The sequence below is a fragment of the Pipistrellus hanaki genome, assembly GCF_964339955.1.
Source record: "Pipistrellus hanaki genome assembly, chromosome: 10".
Classification (NCBI taxonomy): Eukaryota; Metazoa; Chordata; class Mammalia; order Chiroptera; family Vespertilionidae; genus Pipistrellus; species Pipistrellus hanaki.
Window position 1 is genome coordinate 10,811,798 of NC_140512.1, and position 20,622 is coordinate 10,832,419.

General features: G+C 47.8%; 1 protein-coding gene across 1 annotated transcript in view; it reads right to left on the reverse strand.

The window, feature by feature from the left end:
- Positions 1-5,090: 5,090 nt before the first annotated feature.
- DPY19L1 (dpy-19 like C-mannosyltransferase 1) overlaps positions 5,091-20,622 on the reverse strand; it is a 54,429-nt gene continuing 38,897 nt past the window's right edge. The window contains exons 14-22 of the mRNA XM_084896863.1: positions 20,429-20,530; positions 18,764-18,835; positions 16,930-16,979; positions 15,627-15,651; positions 14,665-14,784; positions 12,946-13,120; positions 11,956-12,055; positions 10,457-10,582; positions 5,091-5,544 (exon numbers count right to left, since the gene is read on the reverse strand). Of these exons, the coding sequence (XP_084752989.1) occupies positions 5,388-5,544; positions 10,457-10,582; positions 11,956-12,055; positions 12,946-13,120; positions 14,665-14,784; positions 15,627-15,651; positions 16,930-16,979; positions 18,764-18,835; positions 20,429-20,530 (927 nt within the window). The 3' untranslated portion in view covers positions 5,091-5,387. The remainder of the gene's footprint in view (positions 5,545-10,456; positions 10,583-11,955; positions 12,056-12,945; positions 13,121-14,664; positions 14,785-15,626; positions 15,652-16,929; positions 16,980-18,763; positions 18,836-20,428; positions 20,531-20,622) is intronic.

The window sequence follows — 20,622 nt, forward strand, 5'->3', positions numbered from 1 at the left end:
ACATGATCTCCATTTCTTCTCATTAAAAAAGAAATCGAGTGCTCCCTGGAATTCACTGCATTGCTGCAGAAAGACTGATTTTGCAAAAACCATGAAGCATTACTACTAGCTGGTACTGCTAGGTGTTACTGTAGCGTTGGAATGGAACAGGCATAGATCCAGCCTGTAAGGACACAATGCAGCGGAGAAAGTTCTGTTGTCTGTGTGAAAGGAAGGGCTTAGAGGAGCATGGGCAGTGGGGGAGTGCACTCTGCCAAGGGGTAGGAAGTCAGGGAAGGCTTCACAGGGGAGGTGACATTCGAGTTGTAACTTGAAGTGAAAACTGCTCAAGAAAGCACATTCCAGACAAAAGAGAAAAGCATACCCACAGAGAAGAAACATACTTCTCCGCACCAATAGTAAACGTTCAAAGTGATTAATTTCTTTTTGTTATTGTTTTCGCTGCTGTATTTCCCATTTCTTCTTGACACTTTAATCAGCATTTGCAAGTAAGTGACACCCATCCTGCCACTCCACCCTGCCCCCTTCCTGGACAGACATCTCCAACTGGGCACAGGACTCCTTCCTGTGAGTCTGCTCAACGCTGGGCTCCATGATTCATACAAATAAAGCAGACTGAGTCCATCATTACTAGTAAAAGAGAGTGGTAGGGGAGAGAAGCGTGCTTGGTTGGGTGGAGGCATGGAAAGGGGGCTATCCGGAAGTGAGCAGAGAGGCCAGGTCCTAAGATGTCACCTGGGCAATTTCAAAAGGTCCAGACCTTAAGCCACAGCCCAGACAGATTAAATCCCAAGGCTTCAGTATTTTCCAAACCCCCCAACCATTTCCCATGTGCGGACAAGATTAAGTATGACCACCGCAAGGGGTCTCTGTTAGAAAAAGCCAAGCGCGTCGCAGATGTGAAGGGCTGGCAGGGTTGCGACTGCTCCTCCTGGAAGGAGGATGCTCTATCCCACACGTGTCAAACACACGGCCCGCGGGCCAATCCAGCCCGCCAGGCCTGCAATGCGGCCCGCACCGCGCTGTCATCGCTGCACTCCGCTGTCAGTTTATGGCATTGTCAGTTTATGACTGTTCAGTAAACCATTCGGCCCGCGATTTAGGCTGGATTTTAGATTTTGGCCCCTTCTCTGATTGAGTTCGACACCCCTACTCTAGAGCAAGAGGCAGGCCGGGACTGCTGCTCAGAGGGCAGAACCAGAGACCTGGGCTGGTCAGAAAGCTGAGCTGAGGATCTGGCCTTCAGGCTCCTTTGTTGTTGTTATTGTTTTAAATCAGTTTTGATGGACAGATGCCAAATCTACGTAGAATCGGCCATTTCTTATTTTCATTTCCGTATTTTAGAAATGGGTAAGTACTACAGCTTTAAGGACAATCAGCACAGCAACTCAATGAGCTTGATTTTGCTACATTCCACCTTCTTTCAAGATATTAAATTTGCATGCAGAAAAAAAGGTCAGGTACGTAAACATCAATGAAACTGTATCATGCCGAGTTAAAAGGAACATGCCTGCTTCAACAGAATACTCAGTGCACTGCCATTCACGTGAGAGTCATTCTGAGAACACACTGCTTATTTCATTAGAATGTGAGGTCACAGCCCATTGAGCACAGAAAACATGGCTTTGGAAACAGAGCCAATATCAATACCATCCAGTATCTTTGCAAAGAGAGAGAGAGAGAGAGAGAGAGAGAGAGAGAGAGAGAGAGAGAGAGAGAGAGAGAGAGAGAGAGAGAAATCTACCTTTTCATAACACCACAGTGACTTGGAATCCTAAGGGAAAGTCTTCTGGTCTCAGGCTCATTCAGAATGTTTAGAGCCCCCTCTGGGAGGAAGGCGGAGAGGGAAGCGCATACCCTAATGTCCTTGTGGCCTTCCATTGTAAAGCGTCTGTACTGACACGGCGCTGTGAAATAAAGACAACAAGGAGCTGTGAAATAAAGACAATCGGAGGATGTAAGGAAGCTTAAAAGCAGCTCACTGTTTTTGCACAAGGAACAATTTTACTGAGTTAAATGAGGGACTTATGGTGGGGGGAGGAGAAGGGGCAGACAAGAAACAGGTGATCCGAGACCCAGACTGGCTGAGTCCGTGCAGCCGAGAGCCTGGCTCCCGGTGCATTAACGGCACCTGGCAGCTGTGAGCACACGGTGGAAGGGGCAAGGGAGCTCTCCCCTTCATGTGGGCCCCATCCTCATGGCCTAATCACCTCCAAAGGCCCCACCTAACAGTCACCTTAGGGGTTAGGGTTATTTCAACCCATGAATGTGGGGAGACACAGTCAGGCCACACAGCCCATCGCAGGCCCGTTGAATCGGAACCTCTACGGGAGTGGGGGAGGGAAGGACGGGGAGGAGCAGCAATCTGGGTGCAACAAGCCTCCGGGATGTGGACTCCACACACTGCATCTTATTCTAACAGCCACCCGAGATGTCAGTGTCACCGTGCAAGAAATAATTACAGAGGCGCTAACCTACCCTGCTCCTCCAGGCAGACGGCACGTACAGCTGACTGCATCAGGAAAACCACAGCGCTTCGACGGAGGAGTGCCGCGTGCCCACACTGTGGTTTAATGTACGAGAAAGAGCTTGCAGCGGCTCTGGAACGATCCCCAAAACATGGCTTTAAAGAATGACTGTGTCCCTTGATGACAATGAGAAAGCCCCCTAAGTGTGTGATGCCAGAGGTACAAGAGGAGAGGGGGTAACCCAGCACCCCCCAGGACGGAGCATCTCCGGGCCATGGTGCGGCCTCTCCCGCAGAGCAGGTGCGCTCCGCCGGCCCCGCCCTCGGTTATCCGCTGCACAGGAGGCTGAACGTGCCGCCCCCTCCCCCATCGGGGTGGAAGTGAAAACAACAATAAGCAACAAAAGATTCTTCCTATTTTCATAATCTTTTTTATTTAACATATATAGTACATGTAAACAACCGGCATAAAAGTCATAAAAATACAACGCTCCTCTGTGACATCTCTGTTCCTGATGCAGCCTCCCCTCCCTCCTCACCCGCCCCCTCTCACTGCACTGCTTCTGTGAGCACTTCCAGGGGCTGATCTTCTCCTAGAAGCACTGCCCCGGCTTTGTGTGTTCCCCTCAGAGCATAGCTGTCTTTACCGCCTCCTTGCCCATCCTCACCTTCCTCACCCTAAAGCAAAAATATCTTTAAATGCTAAAAAAAAAAAATGTGTAAAACACTGAACTTTAATACTGTTTTGTCACATTTATGAAACCTACTGCTACGCTGTGTTGCCATAAAAAGAGATTTAGAATTTGCAGCACCGGCTGCCCCAGACATGACCGTGACAGAGACTGAGACCGAGCGGGCCACACAGCTGGACACCTGCCCGCACCATCGGCCGAAAAGCAGAACCAGAGCTGCTGGGAGCCACGTTACAAACACCGGGACCAGCAATCTCTGGAATGACACCAACGTGACCACTTCCCCTCTCCCTGCACAGGCAGCAGCTGCCATAGCGCTTAATGTGCAACCACTACATGTGACTTACCAGGAAGGAGATTCCTGGAGGGTGGGAGGAACAGAGAATAACTTTAAAAGTACCGTTTTTAAAAGACTTGTAACCGCTGAATACACAAAACGGCCGCCTTTGGGTGGGAAACAGCTGCAGACAGAGGACAGCGTGTCCCTCAGCCGCCTGCACGCCCTCCTCTCGGGCTCCAGGGCCCCCTTCCCATTTCTCGGGATCGTTGCAGCTTTGCTCAAATTCTACTCCTCAGTCGCAACTCCCCGGCTACTTCCCAAGAAGTAAGTCACCCAGCAAGTGGCAAAGAGGGGGGCCAAGCACCTAAAGATAGAGACAGAATGGGGGGAGAGGAAGAGGGGCTGGAAGGAGGTTCCTGGGACGCAGACTGGGGGTGGGGGCCGCACCCTCAGGTCTGCTCTCAGCTAGCACGCCCTGACCCGGCTGGTCCTTGTCTGTGAGGAGGCGGAGATGACAGTGATGCTGGCTCCGGGGTGGGCACCGAGACCCTCGCAGAGGACTCAAGCTCAGGGTGCTCCAGGGAGGCTCACCTGCCTGTGGTTCAGAAACACTGCATGATTCACTGGGCAGTCTGCCAGAGGCGTGGTTTGTTTAGAATTTAGAATATTAAAACCGCTTCTCAGAGCTACAAGGGTTCACTGTTTTTGAAAAATCTCCTTTCACACAACTTCCAGAAAACGAAAATTCATAATAGGAACTCAAAGGAGGTTTGGATATTTTTCAAAATAAAAATGAATAGGAAGAAAAATATAAAGAGGAAAGCTGAATATATTTATTCCTCACACTGAAATGGTTTTTAGAACCAAAATGGTAAGGCTTAAGGCTTTGTCTTATTAAAGACAGGCAATTTTAAAAGTAAAATATAAAACTCCATTCAATATTATTATTCATTTACTTTCTGACAGAAAAATTAGTCATGTGGTAGTATATCTTAATAGTAACAGAAAAATGACCACACACTACAGTCTATTGTTCCATTGCAAATTATGTCTACAGAAATATACATTAGTTTCTGGATGTATTACATTTGAGGTTGTTCAAAATAGTTTTTCTTAAAACTACAATTAAACATGAAAAATTTTAAAAGTGGTTTAAAGGTATTAAAATATACACATTTGAATAATACTTAAAAATGAGAAAATATACACTCGCCATTAAATATTTTTAAACCAAGAATAAGTACTTGAGAAGGAACTAAATGAGTAAATACCACTAATCTGACAAAGAATGCTGAGAGGGGCGAGGGCGGAGGGAGAGGAAACGCTCGCGCCGCACTGCGGGCTGGCACAGCCACGGGCCGGACCCTTAGGTCTGAGTCTGGATCGTTAACGGGCAGGACACGCTTCGTTAACAAGAGCAACAGACGAACGAACAGGGAGAAGGGAAGTAAGCAGGTAATTCCACACAGCCACCACCACCGCAGCCCCGTCTACCCTGATGACAGGGACCCACAGGGCTGAGGTGTTCCCGTGATCGCTGGCGTGTCCCAAAGACAAGAGCGAGAGGCAGACGCAAAAGCAAGGGCATAATAGTCCGTGAGCTGTGAAGTCAGCCTCACAGAGCTCAGAATCACCATATTTTCATATCATCTTTGTTATCACCTGTTTATTTTGTAGACAGGTAGCTTTGCTCCTTTTAGCACAAATGTCTAAGTCAAATACAAGCACATACTCATTTGCATAGCAAATTTTAAGGGGTGCATTGAAATAGTACCCAACTCATAGTGGTATACGTACTTTTACAATCAGAATGACATTCGAATCGACCAAATAAGACATTTTCCTGTTTGAAAACAGTTGGCTATAAAAGTTTTTGGGATCTGCTTAAAAACAAAGCATGAGTTATTAGCAAAACGTTAAAACCGTGACTGTCCTCCGGAGGCCGAGGTCATTCTTCGATAACTTCTAAGACTTTGTAAACACTGTTCTGGAACACGGTGGTGAAGTGAGGCTCCGAGTCCTTCACCAGGAGGGTGCACAAGGGCGGCTTCCCGGCGTTGGCGGGGTCCTCCACATCCCAGATCTCAGGCATGCTGCAGCCGGGCCTAGAAGATGCAAGCACGGGAGCCAGTGGGGTCAGAGCACAGGGGAAGCAGAGCACACACTGTATTCCCGCCCTCCCTCCTTTCACCTGCTCCAACTCAACTAACTGAGTTCAAAAAATCCTCTCAGAGTAACTGACAGTGTGCGCCGCCCTAAGCCCTCCTTAGAACAAGGGGAACACAACCAAGCTGGTGCTAACGAAACACACCTATCAAGTACGTGGATGCAGTGGTGGGGAGAGAGCTGGTTACCTCTGCCTCAGCTGCTTACCAGAATGTGCATTAGGCCGGTTCGCCAGCCTCACCCCACATTTGTAAAATAGAAATACCCCTGGCTTGGCTGTGCATAAGGATTAATAGAGACACTGTATCTAGCATCGTACTCAGCACATAGGAAGAGGTATCCTATTATATTAATTTTACAAATTTTAATTGGCAAGTTTACTTAGTTCATATTTATGCAACTTTCCATAAACTGTATTCCAGAATGAGCCAACTTCAAGAAAATGCAGTAGTGTTACACTCACATCTTAACTGAATGCATACTTCAATCTTGAAAGCGACATACTTATTTAAAGAACATAAGTAAAATTGGTATTGTGTGACATTTGCCCAAATGAGATTAAGGTCTTCGAGATAACATTTATTTCAAATCTAGAATTGATAGCTTTTGCTAGGGTTCACATTTTCCTTTTTTTTTTTTAGCTTTTGTATATTGAAGATTTTTATATTATACTCCAAAATGTCAGTCTTTTCTTTCAGAGCTTATGACTTTTGTCTTGTTTAAAGAATTCTTCCATAACACACTATCATGAACACATACGTTGCGTATTCTCCCATGAAAGTTTTAAGTTTGCTGTGTACATTTAAACCTAGAACTCAATTGCAATTAATTTTTCTGTATGATGTGAGGTAGAGTGTGATTTTAATTTTTTCCCAGTAGCTCTTGGCCCAATTACTGTTTATTAAATCTATCCTCACATACCCACTGATCACATCACTTTCAAATCTATATTGCCCAATACTTAAAAGCACTAAAGTAATCATCGATTCAGCAAGGAATGAAAATTGGATACAAAGGGTATCTGGTGAAATGCTGTTGAGAAAGGGGATGAACAAATGGCCTCTACGTACCACTCTATAGATTTCTCATTAATCATAAAGGAAAGCTGTCTACTTAAACTGGAGTAAGGACATGCTTCAATCACGTGATGGGACTTAGCCTCACGGATGAAGGAACGGAGGGATGTGCACTCCTAAGGGACACGGAATGGGAAGCGCACACGACTTCTCTGCCAAACTGAACCTAGTCCTGAGGGTCGCGGGGGCAAGCCCACGTGTGGGACATGCTACACGACACTGGCCCAGTCCCTAAAACAGAGAAGGTGAACGCAAGTTCACAATCTTCTATTCACTTTGAGAAATTTATAAAATAAAAACAGAAAAATAAAAGGAGAAATTATAGAGGGCTGGCAACTGCTCGTTTTGTCACCATTGCTTCACTTTTTTTCTCAGAGAAAAAGCCATTCCCAGCAAGTCCCTCTATTCCCAATGGCAACCCTGCTCCCTACCCTCCACCGGGGGCAAGCACAGTGGCAGAATGCAATCCTTTCCCTTTTCAGAGCATCTTTACTTAGAGGGAGTCAATCATCCAGAAAGTGTCAGCATCCCTTCCCAGCCATCCTCAGAGGGGCTCCTGCAGAGCCCGGCACATCCTGGCCAGACCTCCGTCCTCTGGCTCAGACACAGGCCGCGGAGGCACGGGCAGGTGCATGCACTGACGCCCAGGGCTGCTTTCACACACAAGAGCTGCTCGGGGCTCCTCACTGGCCAATGAAACGTGGCCCTTTCTATCTCATTACATACAGACCCGCTTTACTCTTTAATTGTGGCAAGTACTCCTATGCATTCTATAACCACTCTCCCTTCGGGGATATTTAACTGTTTCCCCTGTTACCACAATAAAGCCATGCTTGCATCAACATTCCGTGTCTCTCTCCTTCCGAAAGCTCTGCTTCTGGAAGCAGCGCTATCACCGTGACAAAGGGCGACACGACTTTCACGTGGCCTCCGTCAAACAATCTCCACGGGAGGTTTTCCCCACGAGTGTTCGGGTGCAGAGTGTTCGATGCAGTTTTGCACACCGTGGCTCCCCCCAGATTCTACCAACACTGAGCACACTCGACTGGGCTCAGCTCGTGTGCCTTCTCGTTCTCTCCAGGAGCCGAGGCCAGGCTGTTAGCACACACAGGCCAATGCAGCCGAGAGTGACCTGCACAGGAAGCAGTAACACCCGGCTCCTGAGCTCCCCTGCTCGCAGGAGGAAAGAGAAGGCAGAGCTGTCTTGGGGAGTTCTGTCTGCCCAAGTGTAACATCCCTCAGTCTCTGTGGAGTTCCCCAAATCTCCCCAGGCCGGCCAGCTACATCTTCAAACAGCATCAGTGAAAAACTGAATAATTTTCTCCTAAATTCATGTATTTTAATTTCATGTCAACTGTATCATTGGGACTAATGAGAAAGAAAGCAGAGAATTGAGAGCAATTAATTAAAAGCTCATCTATAACTCGCATTTGAGTGTATTTTCATATGTTATTGGAACACGGGATGTCAAGTAATAAGGAATAATCAAGGCACACAATTAAGCCACTTGTAAAAGAGATCGTATAATTTAGGGCTCACCCAAGTGCCAGCATGAACCAAACACGAGGTAAATGTTAGTCCCTGTCCTTTCTTCTGGCTGTGAGTTCCCCATGCTCCTCTGGTCGGGGAGGTTGCTCTGTCCTGGCACGCAGGTGTCTCAGGCCGGCATGGCGGAGCTGGGAGTGAGGGCCCAGGCCGGGGAGAAGGAAGATCCCAATGCGGGAGGAAAGTCTGCCAAGAAACTACGGCAGCCCTCGCCATCAGTCTTTCTCCCCCGCGTCCGCTCTGAGCGCCGGTTTGCTTCCCTCTCAGAACGGAAGGCACAGTGTGCATTTTGTTTCAAGGACTAAGTCCTGAGCTGTCCTGAGCTTTATCATCAGTCTGGCTGAAATCTTGCAACAGATCGGGTGTGGGGATAACGGGTTAGAGAAAGTCACTTCCTACGCTTCTGCCTCCCCACTTTCGCTGAGCAAACACAAGGGCAACTGAAGGTCCCCGTGGGGACGCCAGCTCCCCAGCATCCACCTCTGAGTCCTGTGCTGGCAACAAGCTCTGTCTCAATGGGGCTTCACTGCTGACTGTTCAGGGTGCAGATTAACTGCCTGACCAAATTCCTCATGTACAGACAGCAGGGCTCTGCTGGGAGTATGTGAACTACAACTGCCACGCACATCCCGGGCGCTCCCACCTCAGCACCGACCCACACTCCTCTGCCAGGCCCAGGGAACATGAAGACTCTTGAACCAAGGTTCGTCACTAGCTTGGGTGGCGGGAGGATCATGAAACATGACATTTCTGTCCCCGAGACCTACAGTTGTCTCAGGCTGGCAGGGCCTTGGAGTAAGGCCAAGCACAGTGAAAATCACCATTAAAAAAAAAATGGAGTGCTGCACAGTGTGGTTCAGTGGTTGAGCATTGACCTATGAACCAGGATCTACAATCAGGGCACATGTCCAGGTTAAGGGCTCAATGCCCAGTGTGGGGCATCCAGATCAAAGATTCTCTCTCATCACTGATATTTCTCTCTCTCTCTCTCTCTCCCTCTCCCTTCCTCTCTTAAATCAATAAAAATGTTTTTTAAAGGAGTACTTCTGACAGCAGATGTCAGCCCCACCCAGTTATTAGAAAGGCCTCATAAAAAAGTGTGAGAAAAGTTTAGAGTTTTTTGTCCTAAATTTATCCAAGTTAAAGATGAGTATATGAACTTCATATACATTCTTATGTTCAAAAGGACTTCAAGCATTTTCTAAAACATAACTCTAAGAACAATAATATTTTTCATAAATCCTGATTCAAGACAAGTCACTTGGGACATATTCACAGAAAAACTGTTCAATAATCAACAACTGTTGGAGTTTCCTGGTGGGCAACTTGGACAAACTGTGTCCCAGAACTGCTTTTACTCCTAAGTGCATATCTAATTGGTCTGTCTGAACACCCTTGTGTACATTGAAATACACGTGAGTAAGTATGATCAAGCCATTGATAGCACTCTCCTGACGGCTTCTGTTTAGCTAAAGAGCAGAGAGAATGAGCAACAGGAGCATTCCATAAAAATCCCCGATTTCTGAGGAGACGCTCACGTCCTTGCCCTGCCCGGAGCCAAGGCTTGGTGTTCCAGCAGCACGCTGCTGTCCTTGCTGCCCAGTCACCCAGCGCAGCTGCAGTCCACTGTGGACCACACTAGCTTTGAGGGTCTTACCAACTCTTGCTGCTACACCCTTAGTGAGCGGCTCTGTGAAACAGGCATTTTTTTAAAACGGTAAGCCCAAGAGCATATGGGTCAGGGTAAAGTTAGCCCTTTTCCCACCCAAATAAGACGTGAAACAGCAAGAGAGAAGTTTCTGTCTAAGCTGCTACTGGGAGGGCCCCTCCATCCAGGCCACGGGGTGGCAGGGATGTCCAGGCCTCACCACGTCATCACAACCAGAGTCTCGGCTGTGTGGTCTCAGCCTCTGCAAGTCTTTTAGAGAAAAGACATCCAATTTGAAATAAAAGATTAAAAAATATCACAGGCAAATATTAACAATTTGGGAAATTATCAATCAGTGCCTGTCTACTGCCTTTTAAGGAAGTGTACATGTGCCAATCATTATAAAGAAACAGATTTCTGTAATGGCGGAAGGAAAAAACACCAATTCAGTTACCTTACAAATATTTCCACTTCTACTTTGCTAAATGCTGCATCTCACCCTGACGACTGAATGAAGCGCCTGCCAGGAGCCTGCCACCTTCCCTGGCCCCGGTCGGCAAACACGAGCTGCGGAGTACTCACTTGGATCTCCTCACGCACCACGACTCCTCCAGGATGTAGTAATTCACTTGTAACTTGACCAGTTCTCGCTTCACTTCCTCGGCGGCTTTGCGGCTATACATCGAGTACACTATTTTCGTCCTGGCTCTTTGAAGGAAAAGAATCGGGCAGAAGAGTGTGGAGATGCAAAGGCGCCAAGGAGACTGGGCCGGAGGCTCCCCACAGGAGCCCACTCAGGGCCCGGGGAGGGGGCAGAAGGAAGGGGGGAGGAGGCACCGGAGACCGGGAGAGGGGCTCCCACACGTGGGCTTTTTGTCTACAGTGGTGCCTCGCATAACGAACGCCTTGCACAGCGAACTTTGGACAGGTTTTTCATGAAACCATCGGCCAAAAAGCAGAAAATGGATGAAGATGTGCAAGATTCGGTAGACTCTACTTAGTCTGTCTTAAAATCAAAAAAATGTGTGTTTTTTTAAAAAAAAATTATGTTTTTAGATGTATCTAAATAAAAATATGTCATCTTAGCATATTTTTTTTTATGTCATCTTAGCATATTTTATGCTACAGAACGAATTATTTTTTTTAACATGTATTGTTATGGGAAAACGATTTTCACATAACGAACTTTTCGCATAACAAGCTTGCTCCTGGAACGAATTAAGTTCGTTGTGTGAGGCACCACTGTATCTGCTTGGTTCTAACACGACACTCCCACAGCAAGAGGGGGCGGGATGCGCTGCATAAGCACAAGCTGGGCTCTCCCGCGGCCCCGGCAGCCCTGACCCCGGAGGCCAGCGTCAGCGGCTCTCCATGCCATCCCTAGGTTTGCAAAAGCTAAAATCATCCAACATACTGCTCTGGAAATCAGCTTGCCAGGAATGCTTTTTTTTTTTTTTTTTTTTTTTTTAAACAATGAAAAGCTTTTTATTTATAAAATGTATATCCCACTGTTATTGCTAGGATTCACCCAGTCCCTTAGAAAAGGAATAGCTTGACCTATCCTAGAAATTGCACGAAAATGGAGTCTATTTCCTTTTCAAAAGCATACTTTTATGTTTTTAAGGAGAAAAAAAAAAAACAGTAAAAGACAAAACACAAAATCATTTTAACAGATTATACTGGTGAAAACCAGAATAAAAGCATCTTTGAATGGAATTTCATAAAAATGGGCCATGAGAAAACTTCCAGAAGCTACAGGCTAAGGCGTCCCCAGGCGCCTGAGGAGGACGAGTGATAGCAGTGTTTGGGAGCCTGCCTGGGCTGACAGGCTGGGCCTCCTCGGTGCCTGGTGGGAAGGTAAGCCCAAGGTGGGCTGTACTGCACTGTGGAGCCTCACGTTGGCAAGTAACTTAGCATCTACCTCCAGCTTCTCCCAACTCTGTGAGGCCCAGCTCACCACACCCCTGCTGAAGCCAGTCACTGTGCGGCCCCCCCACTGCGTGTCCGGAAACCTGCCTCCCGGTCACTGTGCGGCCCCTGCACTGTGTGTACGGAAATCTGTTTCCAGGGGAACCCTGTACCTCAAACCTGCATCTTCATAGTGCGGGTGGTTCACAACGGGCCGCAGGGCGGAGAGTTTCACACTCGCCATAGTGGGCATGGCGCCCGCAAACACCGCGTCTGCAAAGCAGGAGCCACATCTTAGGAGGGCGCTCACCTCAAAGAAGCGGAGGCCACGTAACGGCTCAAGGCAGAGCCACAGTCAGTCCGATGGCTAATAACGAAGCAGCCGCCACCCAGCTCCCACCCAGCTCCAGGAGCCCATTTCCTCGGAAGACAGCCTCACAGTCTCCCTATTGAGGGTTTTGTGTTATGTTACTGTACACGTCTTGGATAGCTTTCCTAGGAAAGACGTATCAACTTGACTAAGAAACTTTTACAGCACCAAAAATTTATAAAGATGATTTCATATTCAGTCATTTGATACTTAGATGACAAAATCTCTCTCTTTAAACATAAAGATCCCATGAGTTCATTTCAAGATTATGAGTTCATTTGGCTAAGATTAAAAATTCATGAAGAAAACAAGCATAAAAATTCTTTTAAATAGTGGCATGTATAACTTTAAAAAAAAAACTGGAATTTATGGAAAATAGCAAAATTAATTAATAAAAAAATAAGCCTACCATTTCCTTTGCAAACCACTTAAGCAAGATTGAGACCTTACCCGGCCCGTGTGGTTCAGTGGTTGAGCGTTGGCCTATGAACCAGATGTCATTGTTCAATTCCCAGTCAAGGCATATGCTAGGGTTGTGGGCTCAATCCCAGTAGGGGACATGCAGGAAGCAGCCAAGCAATGGTTCTCTCTCATCACTGATATTTCTATCTCCCTCTCCTTCAAACTTCCTCTCTGAAATCAATAAAAATATTTTTTAGAAAAAGACTGAAATCTCTCTTCTGGATAACCCACAAGCAGCACTGACTAGAAAGAGTAAGGCTACTGGCAGTTCCTGGGGTTCAGGGTTTTGCAGTGCATGTAAAATTTGGGCAAAACACTACTTTTCTTTTACCTGGTTTGGTACTATATTTGATCCATTCTATAAGTTCTTCTTGGGGTAAATTGCTGAATTCCCCTACGATATTCCACTGGGTTTGCAGATTTGCAGAACCTTGAATCGACATTGCTGCCAACAGAGCAAAAACAACGGCGCCTGGGTGCACTTTGCAGAAGAGCCATCCGAACAGCTGAAACCAAGGCAAAGGCACAGGGCAGGTAAGTGTCAGTAGGAAGCAGCATGCTCCAACACGCACACGTTCTTCCCGGAGAACCACCTCTGCGAGGGCCCCAATAAAACATGGGTTACTCTACGGAAAAGTTCCACAGACAGTGACCGTGGGAATCAGAGGATTCTCCCACCACCCCTTACACTAGCGGGCAGAGATTTAAGAAGCTCTTCTCTCAACTCACTCTCTCTCCTCCTAGTCAGACAAGGCCAGGCCAGGCCACTGCAAGATGAGAATGGGGCCCCTTGTGTGAAGACTATGAGATCACAGGAGCCACAGCAGAGCCCGGAGCTCGGTGCAGGGTCCTTCCGCAGGTGGCTGTGCATGGAGCACCCGCCCCAGAGGCCAGCCCGGGGTACCTAGGGCCTCAGTCTCACTGTGGGGGAGAGGGGGGTCATGGAGAGATGGGGTACAGGGAAAGCTTCCTGCCAGGCTGGGGGGCTGCAGGGCAGGAACAGCAGTCTCCCTGCATCGACCCTGGAAAGCAGTGCCTCTCACACCCAACAATATTCGGCCTGGGAACCAGAGGCCGGCTGGTGTTTTCCTTATCCAGAGTCCACTCTCCATAACGACACGTGCCGCTACCATTCTCTCCCAAAGATGGCTTCCGAGGACAAACACGGAAAATGGTGCCTTTAGGCGTTCCACCCATTGCTCTACCCTCATCCCCAGAACGTGCTTTAGAAGCCTAGTAAATACTGCTACGTTGAAAGAGGTACTGCTGCCACACAGGGCCACTTGACTGATGCAAAGGTGATACTGTGGCCCTAGCCGGTTTGGCTTAGTGGACAGAGCATCGGCCTGAAGGGTCCCGGGTTCGATTCCAGTCAAGAGCTCATGCCCAGGTTGCGAGTTCAATCCCAAGGAGGGGACATGCAGGTGGCAGCTGATGAATGATTCTCTCTCATTGTTAATGTTTCTATCTCTCTCTCCCTCTCCCTTCTTCTCTGAAATCAATTTAAAAAATTAAAAAGAAAAGTTGACTCAGTGGAAGCATAAATCTGTGACTACAGAGCAAGGAGGCAGGTATCCAGGCAAAGAAACAGCAAATACCCAGCAGGCTATTTTAAACGAGAAGCACTGAAGCTTGGCATACATCTGTATGCACATGTGGACTCAATGAAGATCCTGTAAAGCTCAATACGGAGAGAACATGTAACTTGAAAGTACTGGTCAAACAAAATCAATTGTTAGAATTCTTTATGATATGAATGTCAAAGCAAACAAATTATTCCTACAGTTGAGCTCTGCTTCCCTTCAACAGCTGTAGTAATCATTCCTGAATTCACGGCACTGACGGTTGTTTGTCAAGAACTATTCTAGAAGTTAGGAGCTAGAACATAATCAGCTTTGGCTTTGTAGGAATAATCAGTACAAAACCATGAAGAGCTTCAATGATGATCATTTAAAGAAGTCTGGGTTCTTTGTTCATTATTGTCTCAGGTCCCTCAACACCAAGGGCTGTGACGTCAGCGCAGTGGCTACCACGCCGAGCCACGCCTTACCTGTCTCGAGCAGATCAAGGAAGCCATGACACACATGTGTGGCGTCAGGAAGAGCTTTAGTCTCATAATTAAAACACCAAGGGCTGTGTACGCGACCAGCTGCAGTGCATGGTAAACCAGCTGGAAGGAAAAGGAGAGTTTCACCCCGGCTGTTTGAGACGACGGCGTTAAAACGGTGGACATACAGAAAAGGTAGTGCTTCTTAGTAACAACATTCTCACTTCTGAAATAAACAAGTCCCCATATTCACTGTCCAACCCTCCACTCTGTCTGAGGGCTCCAGCTCCATCATGGAGGCACGCTCTGAAGCTCCCTCGCGCTCGCAGGCCCCGGCGGGAGCGGCAGGCGGAAACCGCTGCGGTTAAGCCGCACTGTGCCGGCCCAGCCACCAGGCCAGGCCAGGCGGAGCGTGCGGTGCGGCCTCACTGGCTGCCTGGCCATGCGTGTGCTGAGAGGAGAGCGCAGAGGCCATCAGAGGGCAGAAAGGGCAATTCCTGTAGCTGAGTAGGGTGGCGGGAGTTAACTAGACATGTTGTGGTGATGGTTTTGCAATGTATATACATTCCAATCATTATGTGTTGCAGCTCCAACTATAATATAATGTTACATGTCAATTATACCTCAATTTAAAGAAAAAGAAGGGGAAAACCCAGGCTGAGTCACCAGGAGCCGGGGGCAGCAGCGGTCACATCTCCGAAGCCCCGGGCAAGGCGAGCCGAGGGGAAAGCAATCTCCAGTCAGCCAGACTCTCCGCCGTCTCTGATGGCGCCAGAGATGGCTGCTGTCACGTGGGTGCTCACAGAGGAGAGGACCACGTGGGCTCCTACCTAACGTGACAGTCACGTCTGTCCTATTCTCATCCAACACAAGGCCTAGTCTGAAGGTGAGCAGTGACACCGACTAGTAACCTCGGGAGGTGGGACTGGGAAAAACATCCACATAGACAAACGCTACGTCTTTACCTCTCCGTGCTCACACTGGTGGCTTCTGAAATGGGAAAAGAAAAACTGCTATTAAATCTCCGAGGAAGCACTTCTTCAATGGTTTGCATTTTTATGGTACAAATGTGAGTTTTACAGCTCCTGTAATAGTCCCTCAGGACGCATCTATGTAAAGCCAAATAACTGAAAGTGATAAACCCAAACCGGCTACAGCCCGTAAGACAGTTTATTGGGAAGAGAGGGCGATGCTGCATGGGCGGGCCATAGGTCTGACGCCATGAACGTTCACCAGGCCGAAGGGAGGCAGGGGAGCCGGCCGCTCACCGCAGCCGCCCCGCAGAGCAGTACCAAACCCTGCCCCCCACCCCGTGCTCCCTCAGCCCCCCTAAACTGTAGCTGCTATAGAGACAATCGAGGAAGCCACACAGATTATTTTAGCAGCAGCTCTGGAATACAAAAGCCTCAAAACCCCATCTTCAGCTTTGCCAGCTTGAACTCCCTGAGGAGGATGTGTGCTTGAGGCTCACACTCCCCCTCTGACCCCACCTTGCGCCCCACCTTACAGATGCCTTCATAATCCCCAGAGCAACCTTGAACATGGGAATCCAGGCCGCCACTCCCTGCCCAAAACTCTCCACTGGGTCCTCGGTAACTAGCAGAAACTCAAATCCCTAACACATCGCCTACCGCCTTCCTGAACTGGTCCCCACTCCTTATCCTTGGTCAGGTCCCTGCTGATCACCAAGCTCTAGTCACACGAGACTCCTGCTGCTCCTGCCGGCCTACAGGAGCCCTGTCCCCACATGCGGGGCCCCCTCCTCAATCGCCTCATGTCCACTGGTGACATGAGTCACCATGCTTCCCACTGTGCCCCGTCCTCAGTCACTCCCACGTCATCTCCCTGTGTTACTGCCTCATACAAACAAGGTTTCATTTTCCCCCCTGAATCTTTGTTCCATTTGAAATGTATTTTTGCATAAAAAGTGCAGTGTGGATCCCGTTTCATATTTCCCTGCCCTTCTCTGGTCCTGAAACCATCGACAGAATCCTATTTTCCCTGCTGAACGAAGCACATGCTGTGTCCCTCAGGCACAGACCATGAGCAGGTCCTGTTGGCCTGGGCGGGGAGGGGCCTGGAGTGTGGACAAGGATGTGCTGGGCTCTGCACACACGTAAGAAATAACTAGGAAAGCGAAGAGGGGATGACAACCAGGGAAACAACAATTAGCAAATGTCGGTATACAACACAGAACTATGCACTTAACACACTGTATCTACTTTATAATAAATAGAGGAAGTAGAACATTATTAATAGCATATTTACCTTAGTTGTGTCTGTGGTTTAGATAAGACACCCCACATGTCACTAATGATCTGCAAAAAGATTTCAAACACTTCAGAATAGCTGTTTGGGGAAAAGCAGAATTTTAACTCAAGTGTCTTCTGAACTTTCAAACTTTTACTTAAATAAAAGTGTGAAGAGAAGAGCTAACTCAGAAAGTAATAATTCCGACGACACAACGTTGTATCTGCAGAGTTCTGGAGCAGACAATCGGGCAGGCGGGTTTCCGGTCCTCGTTCCTCAGGCGGAGGAAGTGGGCTCCCGGGAGGGACGGAGCCTTTCCTGGGTCTGCAAACCGGCCCTCTGGCTCCCGATTCACACTCGGTGACTTCTTCCCTCCAGGCCACCCCGTCGCAGACACCGAGACTGAGAACAGCCTTTTCAGGCTGAGCAGTCCCTGAGCGGCCCTGTGACCGGCAATGCCATCCCGCAGATGTCCTCGGGCCCCCCCTAACCGCTAACTGGGTTAACCCAGCTCCGGAAGAGCCACCGGCTGCTCCTGAGTCTGCAACACTCTCCTAATCACTTTGGATCAGTTCTGGTCAAAGGTCCTGCCTCCTGGAGTTGGCCATAATTCTAAGGAGCCAAATGAATGTAATCTGATTTCCAAGTGGCAGGCTTTTAAATATGGGAAATACTGAACTTCTTTCCAGTCGAATCTTCCTTCTTAAATCAAACATCCCCACTTCCTTGACCCAAACTAAGTCTCTGTTGCCTGCAGCCACCCAGATGGTGTCTGTTCCATGCCCTCTGGGTTGCCAGCATCTAGTGTTTTTTACTTCCTTCTGGGTGCAGACCCACATAAAGTGTGCAAAAGTGCAAAGGAGGCAGAGCCTGGCCGACAGCGGCACTGACGGACCTAAGCTGATCAGACTGGCCTGGGCTGTGAGGCTCCAAGCTGGATCCCGCACAGGCCGCTAGGGAGGAAGGTGTGGGTTCCCTCCCCGCTGCCCTAGCTTTCCCGTGGATTGCGGTGAGGCAGGGAGCAACCTCTCAGATCTTCTGATTCCGCATCTGTCCAAATGGGTACCCCACAGTGCTGTCAAATAACCAGCTGAAATAATGCACTTGATGTGTTTTGGGGAAGTGCCAGTACATAATGTGACCGACAATTATAATGCAGAATATCCTACAAATATGCAACATTGTATTAAACAGACCTTATTAGCTACAGATCAGAAAACTGTCAGGGTCTATCACCTGTTATTCTATTACAGGTCAATCTCAATTCATTCTCTTAAAATGCCTACGGTTAACTCCACCAACTCTTAAAGAAAAAAGAGAGGCCATCACACCTGCTATTTGCTAAAATTGCAACTTCCCTGACCTATATCTGGGCTTAAAGTTTCAATATCAAAGCCAAGCTGGGAGTCTAACCATTTTATTGAGTTTAATAATATATAGGTACTATTCCATTTTTCCTTTTGATTAATAATAAATCCAATCCAGGAGTTAGTGAACACTGTGCAGATGACTCACAAAGGCACATGTGAAAGATTAGGGAGCTACTGCATAAGAGTTAAAGCAAGTTGGTAATAATTTACACTGGCGGAAACCACTGTATCTGGGTCAATAAGGCCTCTTTGATCTTGTCTTTCAAATACATGCCTATCAAGCCTGAGCCACCCTTTCCTCGGGTCTATTTTGAGCAGGCAGACAGCGGGATGTTTTAAGGGTTATTAATGTTCCTCCGAGGCGAATAGTAAGAAATACTGACTGTTTCACTAAGTCCATGTGCTGGAATAACATGTAGCCAGCACACACGCCTCCTCGGAAGAGCTCGTAAGGGCTTTGCAGCAAGAAAGAGCGGACGTACCTTTCTGACGATCGCAGCAAACACCACGAGGACCACGGGAAGCAGCAGCGTCTTCGTGTACCTCAGTGGAGTCTGAAATGCACAGGGATGCTTTGTCAGAAGAAAGTGTTATTGTGAACAGACAAAATTTCATTTCGAATAATGAACTAAGTAAAGGGAAACATGAGCATGCACCCAGCGAGGGTCCAATCTAACCACAGACTCCTGTTATACAAATGAAGATGCGTTTCCATAGAAACAAATTTCCCCAAAGTGTTGAGTTGAAAACACTAACAGATCCTCACACGTGAGCATGTGAAATGTGATGAGGGAGATGACTGTTCGCCCTTCGCACCAGCTCCCCTAACGCCTGGGCCCGCCTGACATTCAGCTGCAGCCAGCATGACTCCTTCAAGGGCCCGGACCTTCCCTGTGCTTTTTGTGGGGACCTGGGCCAGGCCCAGCTCAGCAGCTGAGCATGGACTTATGTATGAACCAGGAGGTCACAGTTTGATTCCAGATCAGGGCACATGCCCAGGTTTCTGGCCTGATCCCCAATAGTGGGTGTGCAGGAGGCAGCCAATCAATGATTCTCTCTCATCATTGATGTTTCTGTCTCTCTCTCCCTCTCCTTTCCTCTCTCTGAAATTAATAAAAATGTATTTTAAGAAATAAAACCTTAACCATGATCCTATCTCTCTCTCTCTCTCTCTCTCTCTCTCTCTCTCTCTCTCTCTCACACACACACACACACACACACACACACACTGACCAATATTTACAAGAAGAATAAAACATGTTGGCATTTCCTTTATAAAAGATTTTAAAAACTACTGGAAAACTTCACTAACAGCCTGGCACATTGCAATCCTATACACCTCTCGATAATTTGAGGTCACAGTCTTAAACAATCCTGAACTTGAAATTTCTAAATCGCAATTGATTTGCTTGTCACCAACACTTTCCCTCACAAGAAATTCTATACTATTTAAAAAAAAGAAACATGTTTCGTAGATAATAAAATATCATAAATCAGGGCCACATGGGTGGTATAAAAAGACACAAATATATGCATGTTTGTTGAACCAAACCAGCTCACAAGGTACTGCAAATACTGTTCTCTATAAAATACCATTAAGACAGCAAAGTGCTTTGCTGTGCGTGTGGTCTGTCTGCAGCATGCTGCTCATGCCCAGAGCTATAGAACCGGAAGGGAGTCCTCTGTTCCAGAACATGAGGCCACACTGCAGGCTTGTCTTTCAATCCGCCACTCTCTGCTTTCCTCCAAACATCTGAGTGGAGTTTTAACAGAAAACTGATGTGGGATAAGAAACTTGTATCGATCGTATTCAAAGCAATGTGATCATTCCAACCAGCACCACAGAGTGAGTGCAGTGCGGGAGCCTGAGATCCTGGACGGCGCTGTGCCTGGCAGGGGTGGCTGGAAGGAAGGCTGTTTCCTCACCAGTGCCGTCTGGGTGCAGGCTCTGCACTGTGAGGTGAGAGAGGACCCAGAGTCCGGGGAGCCGCACCAATGTCACTAGAACAGCTGCCTCTAAGCTGCCAGGTTTGCCTTTTCCTTCAAACTCAGGTAACAGCACAGGGCAGAGCATAAACCATAGGAATCCCCTTTCTGACAGACGAGGGAGCCACACCGTAAGGGGAAGACGAGGAACCCTGTCTTACCTCCTTCTCCATGAAGTCAAACTCCGCTGCGCACGTATACAGCAGCGTGTCGAAATCCTTGTAGCTGAAGAATTTTGATGTTAGTAAGTTGCCGATATGAGCCTAGTAAGGAATGAAACGAGGTGCCGTAAGATTAGGCCATTTATTGTAATAATTCACTTCATTCCTAAAAGTACCTGGAAGTAGTTGTCACC